Source organism: Heloderma suspectum, chromosome 1 (assembly GCF_057233095.1).
Source record: "Heloderma suspectum isolate Gila_16-S chromosome 1, 16-S_ref, whole genome shotgun sequence".
Lineage (NCBI taxonomy): Eukaryota > Metazoa > Chordata > Lepidosauria > Squamata > Helodermatidae > Heloderma > Heloderma suspectum.
The window spans coordinates 440,574,979-440,599,977 of NC_139458.1; the positions used below are offsets into that span (position 1 = coordinate 440,574,979).

Below are 24,999 nucleotides of genomic sequence, written 5' to 3' on the forward strand. Positions count from 1 at the left end.
TAAGGGAAGTACATTTCTTTTTCTTCAGTGGTATTGCTTACTCGCACGCAGTCCCTGTGCATGTTTACCCAGATGCAAGGCCCGCTATCTTCAGGGTGGCAGCCTTAGAAAGTGAGTTAATGTTTCTACGATGTTTAGTGAGCAATAGATCTGAAAGTTGTAAGGTGCCACAAAGCTCCTTATTTTTGTGCCAGCCACTTGATGAAGGGGGTGGGGGGCTTTCCCTATTCAAATTATGTAAGTACATAGAATGTGTGCACCTGCTTGTAGAGGAAACGTAAGTTCTAGTAGTTATTTCTAAATGTGTATATACACATATAAATCAGCATATCCAGATTGTGACCTGCGGGCTTCTGTCCTGGATCTTTTTAGTACCTAACAGTCCCCCTGCTGTCAGGGCCCTTGCCCTCCCCTTCATGAAGTGGCCCCTACTTTTCCTCATCTGCACAGAACAGGAACTGGAATTGCCCATGTGCAAAGAGGCCTCTGGGGCCAGTGCTGTACCCTTCCCAGGAGCAGGATGGGGTGGTTCTACCAGTAGTGTGCCGCGTGTGACTGAGACCCTAAGAACCAACGGGGGTGTTGGATGCTGTGGTCTGAACAAGCCCCCTCTCCCAAGCCCTCCAACGGGAGCAACCCTATATGGTTGTGGCCCAGTCTAAAGGAGCACCTCCAACACCACCAGGGATGCTCCTCAACGAGAACAGCCTTGGCAGGCCTTCTGTTGTCCCCATCAGCTAGGCCTAGGGAGAGGGCCTTTTCTGTGGCGGCCCCGACTCGGATTCCCTCCCTAGTGACCTCTGCCATGCCCCCTCTTCGAAGAGCTTCCGCCCGGCGGGCATTTGGGGCGGGCTACGGTTTGGTAGAGCAGTGTTATGTTGTGGTCAGCTCATCATGTGAATGCGCTGTTCCGTGTTCTTGGCATCGCAGCTGCGTAGAGGGGCGGCTCATGGATCAAGTACGCGACGGGCAGCGGCGACGAGGCTGCCCGGGAAGGCAGGCGGGGGCGGGCGTCGTTCCCCTCCGGCGCGCCCCAAGGGGGGCGCGGCCAGCGGGCCCCTCCCGGCGCACCCGCCTCCGGGCGCGCGGGCTGCGGCCTGCCTCGGCGGCGGGCGCGCCCCCCGGCCGGGCTGTGGGCTCTTCCGCAGCGCTAGCCAGCCTCCCGCCGCGGGCGCGGCCAGCCGGCTGCCCTGCGGAGGCGCGCCTCCCGAAGGCCTGCGGCCCCGGGCTCTCGCGGGCGCGAGGGGCGCTCCGGTCGCCGCCGCCTGGGCCCTGGCGCGGAGGGAGGGCCGAGCACCGCGGGGTCCGCGAGGCGCGGGGGGCCCGGGGCTGCTTCGGCCGCCCGCTCGCCGCAGGCGCGTCTCGCTGCGGGCCGGCAGCGGCCCCCCGCGAGCAGCGCCGCTCCCGCGGCCCCGGCCGCCCTCCTCCGGAGCGGGGCGGCGGCGGCGGCCCCCCCCCGCCTGGTCTCCCTGGCGACCAAATGGTCGCGTCGCTATGGAAGGGACGCGGCCAGCCAATGGTGCGTCGCGTCGCTATGGAGAGGCCTATGAACCAATGGTGGGTCGGCTTGCCCCGGCGAGTGAACCCTGGCCAATGAGTGGCCGCGTTGTTGTTGCCTGGGTAGCGAGGGCTGGGCTGGCTGGCCCGGGGCCCCTAGCGGCGGCGGCGGCGGCAGCGGCAGCGGCGGCAGGTTGGTCGGTTTGAGGGGAGGGGAGAGGGCCGGCCGCGGGCGGCAGCCGCGTCCGCCTCTCTCGCGCCAGGCCCGCATGCAAATGTCGGCGATGATGGGGCGTGTCCGGCTCGGGGCCCCGCCCCCGCGGGGCCGGCGGGGACAAGAAGGCCGGCGGCGGGGCTGCCCGCGAAGGCCCCGAGCCGGGCAGGCGCCTGGCGGGAAGGGCCCACGGCTGCCCCCGCGCGCCCCTCAGCGGGCGGCGAGCCGGAGGCGGCGCGGCGTGGAGCGGAGGCCTTGGCTGCCCCCGCGGCTGGATCAGGCCCTGCAGGCCCCCGAGCCCCGCTCCCTTCCCACAAGCAGGCCCGAGGGCCGGGCCGCCCCTAGTGCGGAGTGGCGTCCTGGCCCTGGAGGCGACGAGCCTCCCCCGGTACACCGCTGCCCTGTCTCCCCTTGGTCGCCTTTTCGCTAAGCTGAGCAGCCCCAGCTGTTGTAGCCTTCCTCCCAGGGGAGTTGCTGCACCTCCTTGATCATTTTGGTTGCCCTTTTCTGCACCTTTTTCAGCTCTACAAATAGCTTTTGGGGGATGGGATGACGTGAACTAGTACTGCAATTATTCGTTGGTTTGTTATTTTTATACCCAGTGTTTCAGTAAAAACAGATGCCCAAGACCACTTCCAAGTGTGATTTCATGCATCACGGATTTGTGTAACGATACTGGCAGTTGGATTTTCAGTCCCATTCCTAATCCCTAGCATGGAATATGGCTTTCTCTGCCATTGCACGCTGAGATGTTTTTGCTGAACCCTTCACGCCCTGCCCTCTTTCCTGGTTAGTTATTGCAGATTCAACCCCCCTCGAAACATATACAGAATTAGGATTTTTTGCCTCAAGGTGATCACTTGCGTTGAACTGCATTTGCCTTCTTTATGCCTTTTGAGAGTTGAGAGGCTGTTTTGGAGCTCTTCACATTCCTTTTTGGTTATAACCATTTTGAAAGCACCAGTCCCAATGCAGGCCATTGGAGGACTCCATTCCCTACTTCCTTTCAGACCGGCTGTGGTCGTTTCCCATCTCTGTGGGCGAGTGGACAGGACGTCTTGCAGGACAGGACCAGCACCTCTCAAGGGAGGGAGGCTTCATAGAATCATAGAATAGTAGGCTTGGAAGGGGCCTACAAGGCCATCGAGTCCAACCCCCTGCTCAATGCAGGAATCCAAGTTGGAGCATCCCTGACAGATGGCTGTCCAGCCTCGTCTTGAATGCCACCAGTGTGGGAGAGCCCACCACCTCCCTAGGTAACTGGTTCCATTGTCGTATTGCTCTTAACAGTCAGGACGTTTTTCCTGATGTTCAGCTGGAATCTGGCCTCCTGTCACTTGAGCCCATTATTCAGTGTCCTGCACTCTGGGTTGATCGAGACGAGATCCTGGCCTTCCTCTCTGTGACCACCTTTCAAGGACTAGAAGAGCGCTATCCTCTCTCCCCTCAGTCTTCTCTTCTCAAGGCGAAACATGCCCAGTTCTTTCAGTCTCTCTTCATAGGGCTTTGTTTCCAGTCCCCTGATCATCTTTGTTGCCCTCCACTGAACCCTCTCCAGTTTGTCTACATCCTTCTTAAAGTGCGGTGCCCAGAACTGGACACAGTACTCCAGATGAGGCCTAACCAGTGCCGAGTAGAGGGGAACTAGTACTTCCCGGGATTTGGAAACTATGCTTCTATGAATGCAACCCAAAAGAGCATTTGCCGTTTTTGCAGCCACATCATTGTTGGCTCATATTCAGCTTGTGATCGACAACAATTCCAAGATCCTTCTCGCTTGTAGTGTGGTTGAACCACGTATCCCCCATCTTGTAACTGTGCATTTGCTTTCTTTTTCCTAGGTGCAGAACTTGGCTTTTATCCCTATTAAATGTCATTCGGTTGTTTTCTGCCCAGCACTCCAGTCTATCCAGATCACTTTGAATTTTGTTTCTGTCTTCCAAAGTATTAGCTATCCCACCCAATTTGGTGTCATCTGCACACGTGATCAGCGTTCCCTGCACCTCTTCCTCCAAGTCATTAATAAAAATGTTGAAGAGCACTGGGCCCAGGACTGAGCCCTGCGGTACCCCACTCGTTGCCTCTCCCCAGTTGGAGAAGGTCCCATTGAGAAGTACTCTTGGAGTCCGATTCTGTAGCCAACTGTGGATCCACCAGATCATTGTTTCATCTAGCCCACTTTGAGCTAGTTTGCTCATCAGGAGATCATGGGGCACTTTGTCGAAAACTTTGCTGAAGTCAAGGTATTTGATGTCTACAGCATTCCCACGGTCTACAAGGGAGGTTACTTGATCAAAACATGAGATCCGGTTCGTCTGGCAGGATTTGTTCTTGACAAATCCATGTTGGCTTCGAGTAATCATTTCATTGTTTTCAAGGTGCTTACAGGTGGATTGCTTTATCATCTGCTCCAGAATTTTCCCAGGGATTGATGTCAGACTGACTGGTCTGTAGTTCCCAGGTTCCTCCTTTTTACCCTTTTTGAAGATAGGGACAACGTTAGCCCTCCTCCAGTCATCTGGCACTTCCCCCATCCTCCATGATTTCTCAAAGAGAATAGACAGCGGTTCTGAGAGTTCTTCTGCCAGTTCCTTCGTTACTCTAGAATGCAGTTCATCTGGCCCTGGAGATTTGAGCTCATTTAACGTAATGAGGTGTTCCTTGACCGTATGCCTATCGATCTCAAGCTGCAATCCTGCCCCTTCAGCCTGTACTTCGCCTTTGCCAGGGGGTCATAGACCCTCTTTTGGGAGAAGACTGAGCCAAAGTAGGAATTGAGCACCTCTGCCTTTGTTTTGTCATCTGTTATCATTTTGCCATCCTTATTTAATAGCTGAACCACCATTTCTTTCCTCTGCCTTTTACTATGCACGTAGCTGAAGAAAGCTTTTTTGTTGTTTTTAGCATCCCTCGCTAACCTCAGCTCGTTCTCAGCTTTAGCCTTCCTGACGCCACCCCTGCAATTCTGTGCTACCTGCCTGTACTCTTCCTTTGTTACTTGGCCTTCTTTCCACTTCCCATATGTGTCCTTTTTTGTTTTCAGGTCATCCCTAAGCATTTTGTGAAGCCACATTGGCTTCTTCTGTTGTCTTCCACCTTTTCTTCTTGTTGGAATTGTTTGCGATTGTGCCTTGCGAATTTCCTTTTTTAAAAGCTCCCACCCATCGTGGACTCCTTTTCTCATTAGAGTCGCTTGCCATGGGACCTTACTGATCATTGTTCTGAGTTTATGAAAATCAGCTTTCCTAAAATCCAGGGTACGCATTTGGCTACACTCGGCTTTTGCTTCCCTTAGAACCAAGAACTCAAGTACAACATGGTCGCTTTCCCCCAGAGTTCCTGTAACTGCTACTTGATCCACTAAGTCATCTCTGTGGGTTAGGATCAAGTCAAGGATAGCCGATCCTCTAGTTCCTTCCTCTACTTTCTATAGGAGGAAGTTATCTGCCACACAAGTCAGGAATTTCCTGGAGGGGCCATGTTTTGCAGAATTTGTCTCCCAACAAATATCGGGTTAATTGAAGTCCCCCATTACTACTACATCATGCTTTCTTAAAATATTGGCTATTTGCTTTTCAAAAGTTTCATCCTCGTCTTCTCCTTGATTGGGTAGCCAGTAGACTCCGACCATCAGGTTCCTTTCATTCTTTGCTCCATTTATTTTGATCCAGATGCTTTTGATGGAGCTGCCAAGCTCCTCCTCCTGTATTTCTGTGCAGAGATACGTCTTTTTCACATACAGTGCAACCCCACCTCCCTTTCTGTTCCTCCTGTTCTTTTTGAACAAGTTATATCCTTCAATTGCTGTATTCCAGTCAGTTATACCTATCAAGTCATTATTTCCCTCCTGTATTAAGAGTTCAAGTTTGTTCTGTTTGTTTCCCATACTCTGGGCATTAGTATATAGACATCGAAGACCATGTGCTTCATAGTCTGGCTTACTTCCTACATGTTTCTGAAGAGTATTACTGGGCGCTGTTAGAGCTGCTCTCTCCGTTGTGGTGCATGCGCCTTCGTCCATTGTTACCTGCAACTTTACGTCTCCCTCCCTCGTAGGATTCAGTTTAAAGCCCTCCTGATGAAGTTCTTCATGCTGTGGCCAAACACATTCTTCCCATCCTTTGTGAGGTGCAACCCATCCCTTGCCAACAGCCCATCTTCCAGGAAGTATAGCCCGTGGTCCCTGAATCCAAATCTCTCTCGTTGGCACCACGTTTGTAGCCAGTCATTCACCCGGAGTATTTTTCGTTCCCTTTCTGTCCCTCTTCTAACTACTGGAAGGATGGATGAGAAAACTGTCTGGGCCCCAAAGTTCTTGATTTTCCTTCCCAAAGCTTCAAAGTCTGACGGGATCTCTTCGTAGCTCCGCTTGGCGGTATCATTTGTTCCCACATGGATGAGAGGAAAGGGATACCTGTCAGTGGGCTTTATGAGTGCAGGCAACCTTTCAGTCATGCCTCTAATCCGTCCTCCCGGGAGACAACATACCTGGCGAGTCCACGGGTCTTCGCGACATACTTGGGTCTCGATCCCACGCAGCAAGGGGTCTCCCACTACTACCACTCTTCTCTTCTTCTTCTTGTAGGCCTGGGTTTCATCGCCTCTGTTTGACTGACCTTCAGCCTCTTGCTCACTCTCATGCAGGTTCCCCTGTGATTCTTCCTCTGCAGGCTGTCCTCCAGTCTCATCCGCAAGTACCTGGAATCGGTTCCACAGCTCCACTGCTTCCACTGGTGCAGAGTGGCGTCTAGTTCTTCTTCTCCTAACTATCACCCTTTTCCAAGGAGTATCCTCTACTCCATTTTTCTTCACCTCAGCATTTCCCACTGCCTCATCTTGCTGTTGCTCTTCAAGCTTCTGGTCTTCCCTTTGCTGCTGTAGTTCCCCCATTCTGTCCAAGAACTCTTTGTGTTCTCTTATTCCCCAGAGGGTCGACAGTCGCCGCTCCAGTCCACTTACTTTTTCCTCCAGCAGCATGATCAACTTGCAGTTGTTGCAGGTGTAGGCCATGTTGTTCTCAGGCAAGAAAGCAAACATTGCACACACCTTGCAGGTCACCTCCACTGGAGAGTCCTGTCCTTCCATTGCCTCTTTTCCCTTTTTGTGTCTAGCTTTGTGATTGTTCTAGACTAGCCTGTGCCTGCTCCTCTACTCAGTAGTGGTTAAAAGCAGAGTCCCACTGGTGTGGAAGTGTGTGTTACAAGATAAATAAATGGGGGAAAATAGTTAGTTAAAAAAGAAAAAAAATGTTAGGGGCCTCCACCTTGACCTCCCCTGCCGAACTCCCTTGTCCAAATCCTGTTTGCTCCCCCTGGTCGCTCGCTCTCTGGGAGCTTGCTTGCTTCTGTAGTCCCTGGACCAGCTGGAGCAGCTTGCTCTGCTCTGCTTAGCTGGGAGGCGGGAAACAGGCTGAAGCTTCCTGCCCACAGCTGCTGGGAGTACTCAGGCCACACACCCCCAATTCAGTTGGAGCTCTCAGAAGCACCTGGTGACCTCACAGCCTCTCAGACGGATAAGGGGCAGCCCCCTGGACTTCCTGCAGCCCACTTACTCTTAGCCTCTAGCCCCTTTGTCTCTTCTACCAGAGAAGAAGGACAGGATCTCAGAGAAGAAGGCCAGGATCTCAGAGAAGAAGGCCAGGATCTCTTCTTGATCATCCCAGAGTGCAGGATATGGAATAATGGGCTCAAGTGACAGGAAGCCAGATTCCGGCTGAACATCTGGAAAAACTTCCTGACTGTTAGAGCAATACGCCAATGGAACCCATGACCTAGGGAGGTGGTGGGCTCTCCCACACTGGAGGCATTCAAGATGAGGCTGGACAACCATCTGTCAGGGATGCTGTGACTTGGATTCCTGCATTGAGCAGGGGGTTGGACTCGATGGCCTTGTAGGCCCCTTCCAACCCTACTATTCTATGATTCTATGATTTTTAATAAAGGAAGTGGCAGAAGAACTCTCAGAACCGCTGTCTATTCTCTTTGAGAAATCATGGAGGACGGGAGAAGTGCCAGATGATTGGAGGAGGGCTAACGTTGTCCCTATCATCAAAAAGGGTAAAAAGGAGGAACCTGGGAACTACAGACCAGTCAGTCTGACATCAATCCCTGGGAAAATTCTGGAGCAGATGATAAAGCAATCCATCTGGAAGCACCTTGAAAACAATGCCATGATTACTCGAAGCCAACATGGATTTGTCAAAAACAAGTCCTGCCAGACAAATCTGATCTCATTTTTGGATCAAGTGACCCCACTTGTAGACCGTGGGAATGCTGTAGACATCATATACCTTGACTTCAGCAAAGCTTTCCACAAAGTGCCCCATGATATCCTGATGAGCAAACTAGCTCAAAGTGGGCTAGATGAAACAACGATCTGGTGGATCCACAGTTGGCTACAGAATCGGACTCCAAGAGTGCTTATCAATGGGACCTTCTCCAACTGGGGAGAGGTAACGAGTGGGGTACCGCCGGGCTCAGTCCTGGGCCCAGTGCTCTTCAACATTTTTATGAATGACTTGGAGGAGGAGGGGCAGGGAATGCTGATCAGAATTGCAGATGACACGAAACTGGGTGGGATAGCTAATACTTCGGAAGACAGAAACCAAATTCAAAGTGATCTGGATAGACTGGAGCGCTGGGCAGAAAACAACAGAATGACATTGAATAGGAATAAATGCCAAGTTCTGCACCTAGGAAAAAGAAATCAAATGCACAGTTACAAGATGGGGGATACGTGGCTCAACAACACTACAAGCAAGAAGGATCTTGGCATTGTTGTCGATCACAAGCTGAATAGGAGCCAACAATGTGATGTGGCTGCAAAAAAGGCCAATGCTCTTTTGGGCTGCATTCATAGAAGCATAGCTTCCAAATCCCGGGAAGTACTAGTTCCCCTCTACTCTGCACTGGTTAGGCCTCATCTGGAGTCCTGTGTCCAGTCCTGGGCACCACACTTTAAGAAGGATGCAGACAAACTGGAGAGGGTTCAGAGGAGGGCAACAAAGATGATCAGGGGACTGGAAAAAAAGCCCTATGAAGAGAGACTGAAAGAACTGGGCATGTTTAGCCTTAAGAAGAGAAGACTGAGGGGAGATCTGATAGCACTCTTCAAGTACTTGAAAGGTTGTCACAGAGAAGAAGGCCAGGAACTTTTCTCGATCATCCCAGAGTGCAGGACATGGAATAATGGGCTGAAGTGACAGGAAGCCAGATTCCGGCTGAACATCAGGAAAAACTTCCTGACTGTTAGAGCAATACGACAATGGAACCAATTACCTGGGGAGGTGGTGGGCTCTCCCACATTGGAGGCGTTCAAGACGAGGCTGGACAGCCATCTGTCAGGGATGGTCTGACTTGGATTCCTGCATTGAGCAGGGGGTTGGACTCGATGGCCTTGTAGACCTCTTCCAACCTTTCTAGTCTAGTCTAGTCTAGTCTATACCAGTGCAACTCCCCTGGCCAACTCTTGTTTGCTCCCCCTGTCCGCTCGCGCTGTTCGCTCGCTCTCTGGGAGCTTGCTTGCTTCTGTAGTCCCTGGAGCAGCTTCCTCTGCTCTGCTCTGCTCTGCTCTGCTCAGCTGGGAGGCGGGAAACAGACTGATGAAGTTCTTCATGCAATGGCCAAACACATTCTTCCCAGCCCTTGTGAGGTGCGACCCGTCCCTTGCCAGCATTCCAGGAAGTATAGCCTGTGGTCTAGAGTCTTGTGGCACCTTAAAGACTCCCACATTTATAATAGCAGAAGCTTCTGTGGATCAGAGTGCCCTTTGTCAGTGGACATGAAGTGCAGTCCTACATTGGCAGGTGTGCATGTAGGTTTTAGGTTGGTCTATATGAAAGAAGGCTCCTGTTCATCTGAACAGCTTAAAACCTGCTTAGGGGGTATGCCAAGTGGTCTTGTACCTGAGAAAGACCAACCTTCAGGCCAGGCAAAAGAACTAAATCAACTCCAATTTCCAATGGAATATATTTATTCAAGAACCAGGAAACATAGAATTAACTAACTAAAACTCACTAATCGAGATCCCAAGAACCAGTCACCGTGCAGGTGTGCAGGTGGGGTGGTGGGTCACGCAGCTGGACTCCTTGGTAGCTGCTTGAAGAAGGGAAGTTTCAGAGATCAAAGGTACTTATCGCTATGCTGGGGGGTGGGAGGAACTCCGGAGAGGGACTAGGGACTCAAGCCTGAGACGACTGATCATGGACCCCCAGGTGATTCCTGCATGTAGCTACTTAACATAGTGCTGAGTCACAGAAGGGGGGAGGGCGTCTCCCCTCAGAGGTGGAGGAATGCTGGTTTTGGAGCCCGAAGATGCCTGGGCAGCCCTGAGCACTGTCTGGAGCCGTTTCTACAAGGGGCGGGGAGAGGCTGGGTCCCTCACAGCATTGCTGGCAGATGATGGTGGCTTTTATCACGTTCGAAGGTGAGGCCATGAGTGAGCCCTTGATGTTGCGGATAATGTTATTGGGCCCTGTATTGGTTTTCCCTGAATCAATATGAGGACAAGGTTGGAAACAGTGATTTCAAGACAGGATCATGTTGAAACGGGTCTCCTGATGTTAGAGAGCTGGGAGCGATGTCACAAGAGGCACGCCATTCCTGCTCTTAGTGAAGTTCTCAGACTGGCACTGCAAGAGAGCTTGAGGCCAAGGGTGCCCTGGAGCCAGCCCAGCCCAGCCCAGCCCAGCCCAGCCCTGGGTAACAGAGCAGGAATTGCCATGGGAAGCCAAAAGATCACCCCCCTCGTAGCAGCAATGAGCCACTCCACAGGTGGCAGATGTGGCCTCCAGTGGCTGGCTTGTGGACATGGCAGCATCTACCTGGCCACTGTTTGAAACAGGACAGATTGGATGGGCCTCTTTGGCCCGGTCCAGCTGCAGGCTGGGCATCCCTCCATTCTTCACGGGGTGGGTCATGGCTGCTTTTCCTAGGGGGTGGGTGGATGAAGCGTCTTTCTTCCCATAATGGAAAAGACACAACTCTCTGCTGGGGTCTGCTTGGCCGCCTTCTCTGGCTCCGCCTCCCTGGCAGCAGCAGGGGAGGTTGGGCGGAGGCAGTCCGGGGTCCCGGCTCAGCACTCTTTCAGCCTGGTGGCCACTGGCTCCGTCATCACAGGTGGTGGCCTCCGTCATCACAGGTGGTGGCCGGGTGAATGACTGGTGGCCAGTCATTCACCTGGAGTATTTTTCGTTCCCTTTCTGTCCCTCTTCTAACTACTGGAAGAATGGATGAGAAAACTATCTGGGCCCCAAAGTTCTTGACTTTCCTTCCCAAAGCTTCAAAGTCTGACGTGATTTCTTCGTAGCTCCGCTTGGCAGTATCATTTGTTCCCACATGGATGAGAAGAAAGGGATACCTGTCAGTGGGCTTTATGAGTGCAGGCAACCTTTCAGTCACGTCTCTAATCAGTCCTCCCAGGAGACAACATACCTGGCAAGTCCACGGGTCTTCGCAACATACTTGGGTCTCGATCCCACGCAGCAAGGAGTTTCCCACTACTACTACTCTTCTTGTTGCTGTAGGCCTGTGATTCCTCGCCTCTGTTTGCCTGACCTTCAGCCTCTTGCTCACTCTCATGTAGGTTCCCCTGTGATTCTTCCTCTGCAGGCTGTCCTCCAGTCTCATCCGCAAGTACCTGGAATCGGTTCCATAACTCCACTGCTTCCACTGGTGCAGAGTGGCATCTAGTTCCTCTTCTCCTAACCGTCACCCTTTTCGAAGGAGTATCCTCTACTCCATTTTTCTTCACCTCAGCATTTCCCACTTCTGCCTCATCTTGTTGTTGCTCTTCAAGCTTCTGGTCTTCACTTTGCTGCTGTAGTTCCCCCATTCTGTCCAAGAGTGTTCTCTTATTCCATGGAGGGTCAAGAGTCACCACTCCAGTCCACTTACTTTTTCTTCCAGCAGCATGATCAACTTGCACTTGTTGCAGGTGTAGGCCATGTTGTTCTCAGGCAAGAAAACAAACATTGCACACACCTTGCAGGTCACCACCACTGCAGAGTCTTGTCCTTCCATAGCCTCTTTTCCCTTTTTGTGTCTAGCTTTGTGATTGTTCTAGATTAGCCTATGCCTGCTCCTCTACTCAGTAGAGGTTAAAAGCAGAGTCCCACTCTTAGCCTCTGTCTCCTTTGTCTCTTCTACCACTGCTGCTCCCCTGGCCAAGTCCTGTTTGCTCCCCCTGTTTGCACGCTCTGGTCGCTCGCTTGCTTCTGTAGTCCCTGGACCAGCTGGAGCAGCTTGCTCTGCACTGCTGTGCTCTACTGGGAGGTGGGAAAGAGACTGAAGCGTCCTGCCCACTCAGCTGCTGGGAGTACTCAGGCCACACACACCCAATTCAGTTGGAGCTCTCTGAAGCCCCTGGTGAGCTCACAGCCACTCAGAAGGATAAAGGGCAGCCCCCTGGGCTTCCTGCAGCCCACTTACTGCTTAGCCTCTGTCTCCTTTGTCTCCTCTACCACCTCAACTCCTCTGGCCAACTCCTGTTTGCTCCCCCTGTCCACTCGCTCTGGTCGCTCGTTCTCTGGGAGCTTGCTTGCTTCTGTAGTCCCTGGACCAGCTGGACCAGCTTCCTCTGCTCTGCTGAGCTGGGCGGCGGGAAACAGACTGAAGCTTCCTGCCCACTCAGCTACTGGGAGTACTCAGGACACACACCCCCAATTCAGTTGGAGCTTTCTGAAGCCCCTGGTGAGCTCACAGCCACTCAGAAGGATAAAGGGCAGCCCCCTGGGCTTCCTGCAGCCCACTTACCGCTTAGCCTCTGTCTCCTTTGTCTCTTCTACCACTGCAACTCCCCTGGCTTGCAAAGGGGCAGGTGCCTGACAGACTCCAGCAGTGCCTTCAGGCCGGGCCCTTGCTCATCCTCTCTGTGCAGGTGCTGGTGGGCGCAAAACATGCCTGTTCCATTCTGCCCTGTAGGAAATCTTCTGAACAACCTGTTGCAGAGAGGAGGATGAAACCACTTTGCAGTCAGCGAGGTTATGATGGAGATACGCTGTGGTGGCCTCTTGTTCAGCTCCAAGTTTGACTCTGGGAATTTGGCTCATGTGGAGAAGGTGGAACACCAGGAGGGTGATGGTGACAACACTGGGAATGGTGGTGGGAGCAGCAGCACCTCTACTGCCTCGATGGTGTTTGGCAGCTCCCTCCCTACTGCGGACTATGAGTTCAATGTGTGGACCAAGCCGGACTGTGGAGACACAGAATATGAGAATGGGAACAGGTAAAAGGGGCTTGGAGGCAGGCGGCAGCCCTCTGTTAGGTTTTGCTGAGAACTGGGGAGGGAGCTGTCAGGGAAGCCATGCCTGGCCCTGTTCTTCCCATTAGTTCCTTAATCTTGCCCCCCATAAGATTGGTATCGCTGAAACGTTATCGTCTGAAGTTGTTTCTCCAAACATAAGAGACCAGATGTTATTTTTTATTTAGATAGCACCATTTATGTACATGGCATTTTACAAAAAATAGATTTGACAGATTGTAATGAGGTTACAATCTAAAATGTACAGAGAAGCAACAAAGGAAGGGGGAAATGAAGGCAGGGTTGGTGGGAGAAGAATATCCGCCTAGGCTCACGGAGACAGTTGCTGGAGATCTCAAGATGGGAGGGGCCCAAAAGCAGCTATCAGGGTGAAGATGTCCCACACCCAAGCAGCCCTGATCCACCTGGGCACACACAGGCTCTTCAGGGGACACTGAGGTTGCCCTTGGCATTAGGTGGCCTCCCTTTGTCTCACAACAGAGCTGCAGCCTTTGAGGTCTCAGCCTTTCTAGGGGAATGGTGCTGCTGCTGCTTTGGGGCTTGTCCCTTGTCAAGGGATACTGCCTCCTACCTCAGTCTATCGTGGTTAACCTTGGTTTGCTTGTGCTGTGAAGAAGCCCTTGTTGCTGGTTCATGGTCTTCTGGGGCATGCTTTGCAAGGGGTGGGTAGGATGGAGTGTCGCTGCCATGACATGAGGGCGGGTGGGTGGGAGGAAAGGATGCAAAGCATACAAGGCTTCTTGATTCCCAGTCTGCCTGGTCTCTCTGGGCAGCGGAGGAGAGTAACTTCTCCCGAGGCCTGGGGAGCATTTGCTGAGGGATGGCGAGTCTTGTGCAACCCTCCTCTCCCCTATGTTCTTCCCTTCCCAGATCCTGGTTTTACTTCAGCGTGAAGGGGGGAGTTCCAGGCAAGCTGATCAAGATCCACATTGTCAACATGAACAAGCAGACCAAGCTCTACTCCCAGGGGATGGCCCCCTTAGTAAAGACTGTACCTGCAAGGCCCCGCTGGGAGCGCATCCGTGAGCGGCCTGCCTTTGAGGTACCTGCATGGCTTGTTAAAATGGGGGTAGATGGGAATGTGGATTTGTAAGAGCCAAGACTGGCCTGGGACTGCATTGTAGGGGAAGGCAGGAGCCAGGCCTGCTGCCAGGTAGCCTACAAACATTAGACGGTCTGGTTCTGCTTTGTAGGTTCCCTGTTGAACTCTTCTTCCATGGCTCTAAGGGATAGCACAGACTAACCCTTGTCCCTGAACTAGGGCCAGCTTGGTTCATGTTCGGGCCATTCTGCTCAGTCACATGCTTTTGTGATTCTTCTCTATGTTGATCATGTGAGAACACACACACACGCACGCACACACACGCACTGCCTGGAAGGATGAACTGAAAAGCAGGCTCTGTACATCAGGCTTGATCTTCATCTGGCTTCCTGTCATAAAACCAGGGAGCAAATGGCATTGCAGACTGTGAGGACTGTTGGCGTGCAGTTACCTTTTCCAAGAAAGGCAGGCACGTACTGCTGACAGCACAAGGCCTGCTCCTTTCTCCTCATGTTTCTCCAAGCCCCTTTAGCTTTTCCCTGCTGTGGCTGCCTGCTCCCCTCTGCTGGAAGATGGAGAACGGGGGAGGCCTTTGGAGGCACTGGAACAAGCAGGTGCATTCTCGGCAGCCTTGAAGGATTTGCTCTGAACTTGCAGCTGAAGATTTGTGGCTGTCGATCCCCTTCCAGGTGTCTGGGGCAGAGAGATGCTGCTTCTGGATTCCAATTGGGTGCCTTGACAGTGTGCTGCCATCAGCACTCCTCCAGCCCTGGTCCCTTGAATGGGCTCAAGTGGAGTGAGCTCTTGGCACCTGGAAGGATTTGGTAACAGATTGTCCCCTAGTGGGCTGCAGGGTAATTTTATGCCATGGCCACAAAGGGAGAGGGGGAGGGCTGAAGAGCGGAGCACTAAAGAGAAGGAGAACCTGGAGGGAGGCTTGTGAGCGTCATATGGCCAAGTATCTAATCCAGGCAGTGGCAGGGGACGCAGGCTCTTCAGCTGAACCCAGAGCTGCAGCAGGCTCTGGTTTCGGCTGAAGGGGCCTGCTTGTCCTTATTCCTGTGTGTAATGCTTCAGCCAGCATGGGAATCATGACCTAGGCAGTGACCACTCAGCTTTGCCTCTCCCCTTTCCCTCCTCACACAGATGGTGGAGACCCAGTTTGTCCTGTCCTTTGTGCACCGCTTTCTGGACTGCCGATGTGCCATCACCTACTTTGCCTTCTGCTACCCCTTCTCCTATACAGAGTGCCAGGGCATGCTGGCACAGTTGGATGCCCACTTTGTGGAGTGCAGACACCTCTCTCCTAGCAGGTGAGCATGGCCTCTGACCATCTGCACCGCTGCCACTCTCCTCTTCGCCAGTCCTGTGGTGCCTAGGCGTAAGAGGGGTTCCACCTGCAGGAGAGGCCCTTGGTCTGCCCCTGGAGTGAGAAATCCTGTGATGTCAGCAGCACTCTGGGATTGATAGATTAATTGATTTAAAAATTTAGAGACTGTGCTTTCATCCAAAAGAGGATTCAGGGCAGTATTCACAAAAATCAGATATTCGCTACAATAAATTTAGCATACAGCTTAAAAATAAATACAATACAAATGAGAGGCAAAAAAGTCTTTTTCAGAGAGCTAAAAATACAAATTTAAAATGCCTGGGCAAATAAAATGTTTGAAACTGGTGCCAAAAACAGTTGGTAGCAGGCGTACCTCCTGTGGGGGGATTCTCCAAAGTTTGGGCACCTCCACAGACAGGGCCCTCTCTTTTGCGGGTGATAAATGTCCTTCCCTTATAGATTGAATGCAGAGACGGGCCTGCTCTGATGATCCTAACATATAGGCAGGTTGCTATGGGGGAGGTGCTCCTTCTGATATTTGGGTCCCGAGAGATTTAGGGCTCCAGAGGTAAGCTCCAGCGCCTTGAATTGGGCTCCATAGTGAACAGGCAGCCGATGGAGCTTGTTCAGAGCTGATGCGATGTGGCTCCACCTGGGCAAACCAGCCAGAATTCTACTAACTGAATTCTGTACTAGTTGGAGCTTCCAGTCCCTTTTTAAGGGCAACATCACGCATCACACATTACAGTAATCCAGTCTGGAGGCTACCGGAGCATGGAACACTGTAGTCCACCAGCTTCATGCAAACGTTAAAGGGCATGAGGAATAGAATGGAACCTCGCAGGTCTCCACAACCCAATTCATGGAGCCAAGCAACAATCTCCCAGTGCCACTTTCTCCCTGCTGTGCCTGTCCTGGGGATTACAGTGGCAAGCTGCAGCTGTGCTCCTGCCCAGACTGGTGTGGGGGGGAGGGCTATCTAGGAGGGGGCTCCCCCTCCCCCTTGCTTCAGAGGCAGGCTGTGCACTTGGCTTTGTGTTTGGCCCTCTTCAGTGGGAGACGACTCCCCATTCCAGCGCTGCCTGCCTGAAGCCAACAGTGCTCTCGCTGGGCTGCTTTCTCCTGCCTGTCTTAGACGCCAGGTGTGGAGTATTCTGTGTGTGTTCTCCTGGACACCAGTGTGCTCTGGAGAGCTCCTGGAACTATTTCCCTCTGGCAGCTCTGATGTGGGTCTCATCCAAGTTGCTTCCTATGCCCCCTGCTTTCCTGGGGTGGACCTCCAGAAAAGCCGACTGGGACTGTAGGGCACTCCTTTGATGTTAGAGCTCACCCCATTCTGGTTGCTTAGGGCCAGTAAAAAGTCAATACTGTTCTCTTGTTGCCACTGCTTTCCCACTGTCCATAGATTCACTGGTGATATAGATAAAGGCAGCAGCTTCCTGAAGGCAGACCTTTCCGTTTCTATATAAAAATGACAAACCTCTCTGTGTGCTAACTGTGTGTAAGAATGATTGCTGCTCCCAAGAGTTGCTTCTTGGCTTGGAGCAAGCAAGAATGGCAACCTGGCAGCTGGTCTGCTGCTCTCCAGGCTGGACCTAGGGCTCGGGGGTGCTGGAGGCTTCCTCCACAGGTGTGCCAGGGCTATTGTGGTGTGCTTGGCCCTCCCACCCAGCCCTGAGCCAGCCATGCCCTGGCTGCTCCAGGTGGCATGTCCTTCCCCATCGGGGGAACTCGGGAAGAGCCCTTGTGCCAAGCCACACCATTGATCCACGTAGCTCGGCGTGGCCTACACCAGCCTTCCTCCACCTGGTGCTCTCCAGAGGTGTTGAACGACAACTCCCAGCGTTCCCCAGCTGGCATGGGGGTTGCAATCCAACATGTGTGGAGGGCACCAGGTGGGGGAAGGCTACCCTCCCCTGCCTGGCAGTGGCTCTCCAGGATTTTGGATGGGGGACGTTCCCGTCCCTACTTGGAGATGCTGCCGAGGACCGGGCCTGGGCCCTTCTGCATGCAAAGCTGGGCTGCAGAGTGGCGGCCCTTCCCATGAAGGAGTGTTGATGAGCCTTTGGCCTCAGAGGCTCCTCTGCTCGGCAGGGTGTGTGTGCAGAACGCCTGGGTCTGGTGTGCTAAGCAGCAGCTGGGCATCCCTCTGGCAGCAGAGCTGTCTGCCGTGGGCTGTGTGCCGCCCTGCGGCCCCTTTCCCGCCTTTGCTCGAGATGCCATGTGGGGGCCAGAGAGGACGGCCTTCTTAGCCGCTGCTTCAGGCTGTGGAATTCCTCTCCCCAAGAGGTCCGTTTGCCTCTTCCCGCCCAACTTTCCACTGGGGTGTTAAAACCCGTTTGTTCCAGTTTGGGGGAAAGAGTGGGTCTTGTTCTTATTTGCATTGGTTTCCATTGTGTTAGTTTGTTCTCTGTTGGCTGCTATTTTAAGACTGTTTGATTGTGTTTTTAATGGTCTCTTTTGCTGTAAGCTGATTTGGGTACTTTTTAAGCCAAAAAGTGGGATATGACTGTTTTAAATTAAACAAACACCTGACCGCTTGACTTGTTTCCAGAGGAGCCAGGAAATGTGGGGGCAGAGCAGGACAGGCTGGGCTCTTGGCGGTCAGCTGCTTCTCTCCCTTGCCCATTGATGTCTCTTGCTGTTGGCCATATTCGCTGCTGTAGTAATTGCAAACATGTAAAAATGGCTGTTCTGGGTCAGATCAAAGGCCTCTCTGATGATCCACCTCTGGCTTCCCAGAAATGGACAGCCAGATGCTCCGGTGAAAGCCAGGCGCACACACACAAAGGCAGTGGCCATCCCTGTGGTCTGCTGGCCATCCCTGTGGTCTTCAGCAGCACTCTGCCTCCAGTGTGCGGGTTTCTTTCCTGGCTATCATGGCTCACGGCCCTAATCTCCCTTATCTTTGGTTTATTTCAAATATTTTAAGGCTAAAGGCCACCCTGAAGGCAGCTTCTAAGAGTAGAGGCCACGGCATGTCTTGTGGTAATGAATTCCTGAAGCTAATTGGGCACTGCGTGGAGGAGAAGTTGCTCAGCCTGGATGAGGATGGAATTGGCTGCTGGCTGCCCTCGCTTCAGGGTTCTGTGCCATCCTTTCTGCCTTTATTCAGGGGACACCTGACCACCTCTGACCTCGTGGCAAGCCCAGACAGCAGAGCTGTGCCTGCAAGCCCCTGGCTAGGTGTGCCAGGTGGTGGGGAAGCCCTCGATTCCTTTGTCGGGCAGCCTGGCACATCTGTGCTTCCCAGGTTGCTCTCTCAGGGGCTCGAGGAAAAGGCTGGTCTGAATGGGAAGAGATTCCCCTCCCTTCCTTGCCCACGTACTTTGGCCTGGTTTCACCCCTCTCTTGCTTTTCTCGCATCCCTGCCCCTACAGAGTCACCTGGGGCTGCTCTAGCTGGGATGGGGAGCTGGAGGGCCTTTGGGCCTGCTGCTCAGGGAGTGTGGGATGTGCAGACTGGACCAGTGAGGAGAACTTGGGTGGGGGAACGGTCTGGAGAGGTCGGAGAGAAAAAACTTACCGAGACCCTCCCTTGCCCATCTAAACTAGTGTCCAACATTATAGCACAATTAGTCGGAGGGCAGGCGCAGACTCTAGAAAGGCTGAGGGGAAGCCGCGTTCCACCACCCACAGAGCAAGAAAGTGCCCTAGAGGAGGACGCGCTAAAGGGAAAAAGGAGGAGGCCCCGCCCAGGGGGACACCGTAAGTCATTGCTTTGATTCCCTTGCAAGGCCAGGCGATGCCTCCGAAGGGGAGGTAGCTGGTGGGCAGGGGCTGCACAGGGGCGTGGGGGGTCCTACGTGAAGGCATGTCCTCCACACAGGTTCCCTGCTCCAGGTGGCGACTCCTGCTCTGCTCAGCTCTCCTTGGAAGAGCCAGTTCTCAGCTTGGGGCGAGGACCTGTTGGGGTTAAGGCCAGCTGGAGGTCACTCCTCATAACCCATCTGGGGGGTGGGGGGCAAGGAGGAGGTCAGGCCGCAATGGGTCTGTCCTGGATGGGCCTGTCCACCAGCAAAGATCCTTTGAGTATTGTGGTGAGCATTAGATTTCAGACTGACGGCCAAAAGTGGGGAAAGAAAACTGGCCATGTAGAGAGAGTAGAGGCTCCTTCCTCTCCCCAACCCTTAAAAGAAGATTCTTCTTTGGGTACTCCCTTCTGGCCAGCTGTTTCCTGGGAAAAGAGGGGGCAGGTGCTGGAGGCGACTTGGCCAGGGCTGGAGGGCGGCCCTCTGTGAGCAGTTGTGGAGCCAGGCTGATGGGGCCCTGTTCCTTCTCTCCCTCTCCAGCTCTCTGGATTCCATCTATTACCATCGGGAGTTGCTGTGCTACTCCCTGGACAAACTGCGGGTGGACCTGCTCACCATCACATCATGCCACGGCATGCAGGAGGAGCGGGAGGCCCGCTTGGAGAAGCTCTTCCCTGACAAGAACACACCCCGGCCACACTGCTTTGTGGGCAAGAGAGTGAGTACAAGGCGGCATCCCGTATGACCCCTGACTTTCATCCTCTCGTTCCTCTATGCTCAGCTCGTAGCCCATTTGTTTTTTTCCCCTTCTAAATTCTCTCATGTGTCCTTGCTCCTTTCTGCTCTGCATTGGCTCACCTTCCCTCAGTGTTTTCAGTTTCAGTATCTACATTTGTCCTTTCAGTGTTCATGTTCTTTGGCAGCTCCTTATCTACTTTTTCTCCCTTTCTTCTCCTTCACCCTCTTTTTTTTTTCTGGCATCTTCCTTCTAGGCAATATCCCTACCTCTTCTCATTCTTAAACAGCATTGAAAATCCCATTGTTTCAAAATGGATATTTTGGCTTCCACCTTTTCCCTTCCTTCCGTTTCTTTCCCTCCTGCCCTTACATAGTCTGTCTATATACGGCAAAGAGCCTGCAAGCAGGATTGGTCTCCTGTTAACTGTATGGAGATTACTGCTTCAGAAGCGGTGTGGAAATGAGTAGTAATATCATCTGCTGGGTGGGCAGCCCTGTGGGACTGCTGCCTGGGAGCTTGTTGGAGCAAGAGTCCAGTGCAGCAGCCCATTGTCCCCCCCCCCCCCAGGTGTTCTTTCTCAGCAGCAGAGTGCACCCTGGAGAAACACCCTCGAGCTTTGTCTTCAATGGGTTCCTGGAGTTTGTCCTGCGGGAGGAGGACCCTCGGGCCCAGATGCTGCGCCGCATGTTTGTCTTCAAGCTCATCCCCATGCTGAACCCAGATGGGGTGGTGCGGGGACATTATCGGTGAGTGCTGCCGCAGGCCCTTGGGCCCTGGAGGCAAAGCGGCTCTGGCTCCGCAGGCGCCAGGCTGCTGGGTGGAGTGCTAGGCCCGCAGGAAGCCTCTGCTGTTGGTGAGTGCTGGGTGGGGGCTGGGCAGAGCCAGCAGGCTGGGGCCCCTTGGCATGGAGGGAGACCCTCCCCCAGACTCGGGGGTCTTCTTCTTCTCAAGCCCTCCCATCTTGGGTCCGCCCAGCAGCATCAGCTCTTCCTTCAGAACAGTGGCAAGCAGTGCAAAGGGCTCTGGCACCAGGGGACGAGAGACGGGGGCCTGGTCAGGTGCCCTGGAGCTGCGCCTCCTGGCTTTGGAGGGACGCAGGCGGGACAAAGAGCTGAGCTGGGTGGGCCCAACAACACGCAGGGCTTGGCCCGAGGTGGCGGTGCAGGGTGTCTTCCTGCTCTCGTAGCAGGCTGCACATGTCTGTCCCATCCATGTGGCTGTCCTCTGGGGAAGCAGCTGTGCCCAGCAAGGAGGTGTCTTTGTCCAGCTGACCTCAGCCCCGTGGCTGGTTCTCCTTCCCGCAGGACAGATGCTCGTGGAGTTAACCTGAACCGCCAGTACCTGAGCCCTGATGCGGAGCTGCACCCTGCTGTGTATGGGGCCAAGGCCGTCCTGCTCTACCACCACGTCCACAGCCGCGTCCAGCCTGGCTCCCCCGACTGGCGGACGTATGTCCCCCCCCTCAGCACAGCGGCTGTCAATCAGCGTCCCGCCCGCAACTGCCTTCCCAGGGAGGAGCCCTGCCTTTCCGACCTGGAGAAAGCCAACAACCTCCGCAATGGCCCCAGCGATGCCGGCCTCCCTTCCTCACAGAACCCTGAGCCTGCGGAGGCCCTGAGAAGTAAGGACCAGGCTGTCTGGATCCTTTCTGAAGAGCCTCTGCCCTCTGAGCCCAGTGGGAAGGGAGCGGAGAGCCCCCCTCCACCCGCCCCAGAAACCATCCCCCCTCAGCAGAGCGGCCTGGCGTACTACATCGATCTCCACGGACACGCCTCCAAGCGCGGCTGCTTCATGTATGGAAACAACATCTCTGACGAGAGCCACCAGGTGAGGAGGGGACCGTGCCTAGGAGGCCGGGAGGGCTGCTCTGGCCAGGCCTACAGAGGGGAGCTGGGGCTATCCAAAGGAGCACAGCAGGAGGGAATGGGGCCTGCAGTCCAGGTGTGGCTGGGCTTCGGGACGGCCCCTCTGGGACGAGCTCCAGCTTCATGTGAGGCTGCTGCGGCTGGGAGGAGGCTGGGCACGGAGGTGTCTCCCAAGCTGCTGCTGCGCTTCCCTCTCTAGCAGCTTGCCTGTAGGTGTGGTTTGGAGGGCCACAGGAAACCCCAGTATGTTTCTCTGACTGGTCTGCTGAGCCTCAGCCTCTTTCTCTTCCCTCCTCCATCCCTGCGATGCTGTGCATGCTCCCGTCTGTGGGGGTGGGGCCATAGCTGAACGGCAGGGCCCCTGCTTGGCATGCAGAAGGTCGCTGGTTCCATCCCCTGTGGCACCTCCAGGCAGGCTGGGAAACCTCCTGGGGAGCCATTGTGGCCAGTCAGGGTCGACCGTGCTGGGCTAGATAGACCCAGCGGGTCTGGCTCAGGAGAAGACAACTTCCGATGGTCCTAAGCTGATGTCTTCAAGGAGCATGTCCACCAGGAGAAGGAGCGGGTGCGCACTGGGCTCATGGTGGGTTAGGCTTTGCCCCTCCAGCAGTGTCATTGCCATTGCACCAGGAGGTCGGGCTGGGCTGCGCTGGAGACAGGTGCCCGTCACGACTTTGCAGGTGGTGGTGGCTGCATGGTCCCAGCACTTGATACCTGGCAGGCATTTTCTGCCCCTCTGTTCAGAGTCTGCAGGACTTTCAGCCCTGACAGTCTTACCATGATTCCATGTGTGGCAGGCTGGCTTTTGCCTGGCTTCCATTTCTTTGGCTGGATTGTGGCTTCCCAGCCAGCTGTGGCTGGGCAGCGGCCAGACGGCCGGCTTCTGCCTAGCGTGTGAATGCTGTGTGTGCCCCCAGCCACTCTGGTTGGTCTTGCAGGTCGAAAACATGCTGTTCCCCAAGCTCATCTCCTTGAACTCTGCTCACTTTGATTTCACGGGCTGCAACTTCTCTGAGAAGAACATGTATGCCAAAGACAAGCGGGATGGACAATCCAAGGAGGGCAGTGGGCGTGTGGCCATCTACAAGGCCTCAGGCATCATTCACAGGTATGTGCCTTGATGGGCTCCTACCTCACGACGATTTCATCCACCTGCCCCTTCCATGCGCTCCTCTCTCCCACCTTCAAGCAGCTCCAGAATGTAAAAGGTTCTGCCACCCTCAGAGGATCCTGGAGACGAGGGGCTCCAGCAAGTGGGCCAGGCAGCAGCGCGGCCAGGAAGAGGAGCATGCCCACCTCTGCAGAGAGGCTGGCTGGTCGCTCAGCGGGGGATCCCGGCAGAATGTGCCATGGCGTGTACCCTGGAAAGACCCTTGGAGCGCAGCTGTGGCTAGCCGGGAGGGAGGAGTGCAGGTGCTGGTGCAGGGCTGGGGGGATGGGCCCACCCAGCTGGAAGAGGCTGTGCCTTGCCCAGTCCCAACCTGAGCAGAAGGGCCACTTCCTTCTGCCTTGGCTGCTGCCGACATGTGTCCTCCTGATCTGGTGAGGGGCAGCAGTGGGCTCGTCCTCTTTCCACGACCACTATGACCTGACAGTTGCATCGATGCTGATCGCCCAACACCTTTCTCTCTCCTCCACCCCCCGCCCGGTCTTTTCTAGCTACACACTGGAGTGCAATTACAACACGGGGCGATCGGTCAATCCTGTTCCAGCAGCCTGTCATGATAATGGGCGGGCAACCCCTCCACCCCTCCCGGCGTTCCCCTCCAAATACACTGTGGATCTGTTTGAGCAGGTATTGGGGCCCCCTCTCCCATCATGTGGTGAGCTGTGTCTAAGCCCTGGGGACCGCTCCAAAGCAGTCTGGGCTTTCACAGAGTGATTCTGGCCAGTCCAGGGAAGGTCTTACTGGCCAATGGGAAGTGAAGGGTAGTGTCTGAAGCACAGAGCTGTCAAGGCTCTTTGTTTAGTCCGTTGTGAGAGTCCATGCAGAATACAGCAGGAACTGCCCCCCATCTGATGACCACCCCACAGGAAAGAAGTCCTAGAGCAGTGCTGTGAGTCAAGGCTCCTGGCTTCTCTGCTCAGCCTTGGGACATCAGGGTGATGGTGTTGGCCTCAGTGGCAGACCCCCAGCACAGCCCTTTGGCCTGGAGAATTGTGGGTGCCGCTGCAGAGGGCCCTTCTCACTCTGGCTGTCCAGGCCTAGCTGTGCGTCTGGGGTGTGGCTCTTCCCTGGATGCACAGGAATTACATTTCTAAGGAAGACAGAGGACCACAGTCTCTGCCACACAGAGAAACTTCTCAAGGACGGCCTTTCCACCTGCAGCTCCGTGGAACATTGTTCATCTCATGGCGGCTGGTCTTTCATAAATGCCTTGTTCTTGTGGCTCTCCGAGCACCTGACAGGCCACGGTGTGTGCCTGGCATGCTGCATAAGAGCACCACATCTGGATTGCTCCCTGCCTACCCTGGGTATGTCGGCTCTTCCACGTGATGATTTCTAACAGAATACAAGAGAGCTGATCAGAGTTCTGTTCATGCTCTGAGAGGCTGGCAAAGCTTTGGTTCAACAGGCCTCCTCAGACTTGAGAAGCTCAAGCAATTTCATGTCTTAACGTACTGTTGGTTAGGGACCTTGGCCAGCATAGGTGGCTCAGGAGTCACACCTGCCTCAGCACAACAAGCTTCTGTCCCTCCAGTTTCTTTGCTAGCATGTTCCCTTCCAAAAGGGCATAAGCACACAGCTGTGCAGTAGGTAAAGGCAGTGTGGCAGTGAGGAATCGACCCAGCTGCTGCCGTTGAGAGGACCTGCCAGGCTGGGGCTGAGCTGGCCCTCTGCAACCTGACGGGCTGGCTCATGCGATCGCCACAGCCCACCACGGCTTATTCAAGCTGCGGTGGGTTGCGGCATGGGCTGGTGGCCATTTTGAAAGTTCAAGCTGTGGCAGGCGGTCGCTACAGCTTATCATGATGTCTGAACCTGGCAAGGGCAAGTTGCTGCTGTGGTGAACAACCCACCCGCAACCCACAGGCTGGTTTTTTTTACAGCCCTTTTGATGGTTAAAAGACTGATATTACAGTATTGGAAGGATAAATGCTCACCTCCTATAATGCAGTGGATTGAAGACCTAACAACACTTTCAACATTTGAACAGGTGGTATATAGACACCACCTGCGAATGGACACTTATATGGATATTATATGGACACTTATATGGTCAGCTTTTGTTAAAGTTTATGTAAAATTCTTAGGTGTATTTTCTTACACACACACTTCATATGCATGCATTGAAATTGAT

General features: G+C 54.1%; 1 protein-coding gene across 13 annotated transcripts in view; it reads left to right on the forward strand.

Annotated features, from left to right (window-relative positions):
• Window positions 1-1,608: 1,608 nt before the first annotated feature.
• The window catches only part of AGBL5 (AGBL carboxypeptidase 5), a 32,435-nt gene continuing 9,044 nt past the window's right edge, over window positions 1,609-24,999 (forward strand). For 6 of the 13 annotated variants that reach the window (XM_084833427.1, XM_084833874.1, XM_084833697.1 and 3 more), the window contains exons 1-10: window positions 1,634-1,690; window positions 12,631-12,934; window positions 13,841-14,012; window positions 15,159-15,325; window positions 18,912-19,049; window positions 19,634-19,811; window positions 20,400-20,578; window positions 21,137-21,659; window positions 22,636-22,805; window positions 23,357-23,492. In XM_084833427.1, the coding sequence (XP_084689553.1) occupies window positions 12,693-12,934; window positions 13,841-14,012; window positions 15,159-15,325; window positions 18,912-19,049; window positions 19,634-19,811; window positions 20,400-20,578; window positions 21,137-21,659; window positions 22,636-22,805; window positions 23,357-23,492 (1,905 nt within the window). In that variant the 5' untranslated portion in view covers window positions 1,634-1,690; window positions 12,631-12,692. Of the gene's footprint in view, window positions 1,691-12,597; window positions 12,935-13,840; window positions 14,013-15,158; window positions 15,326-18,485; window positions 19,050-19,633; window positions 19,812-20,399; window positions 20,579-21,136; window positions 21,660-22,635; window positions 22,806-23,356; window positions 23,493-24,999 lie in introns of those variants that run through there. The other 7 variants (XM_084833607.1, XM_084833953.1, XM_084834133.1 and 4 more) reach the window with 4 other exon arrangements.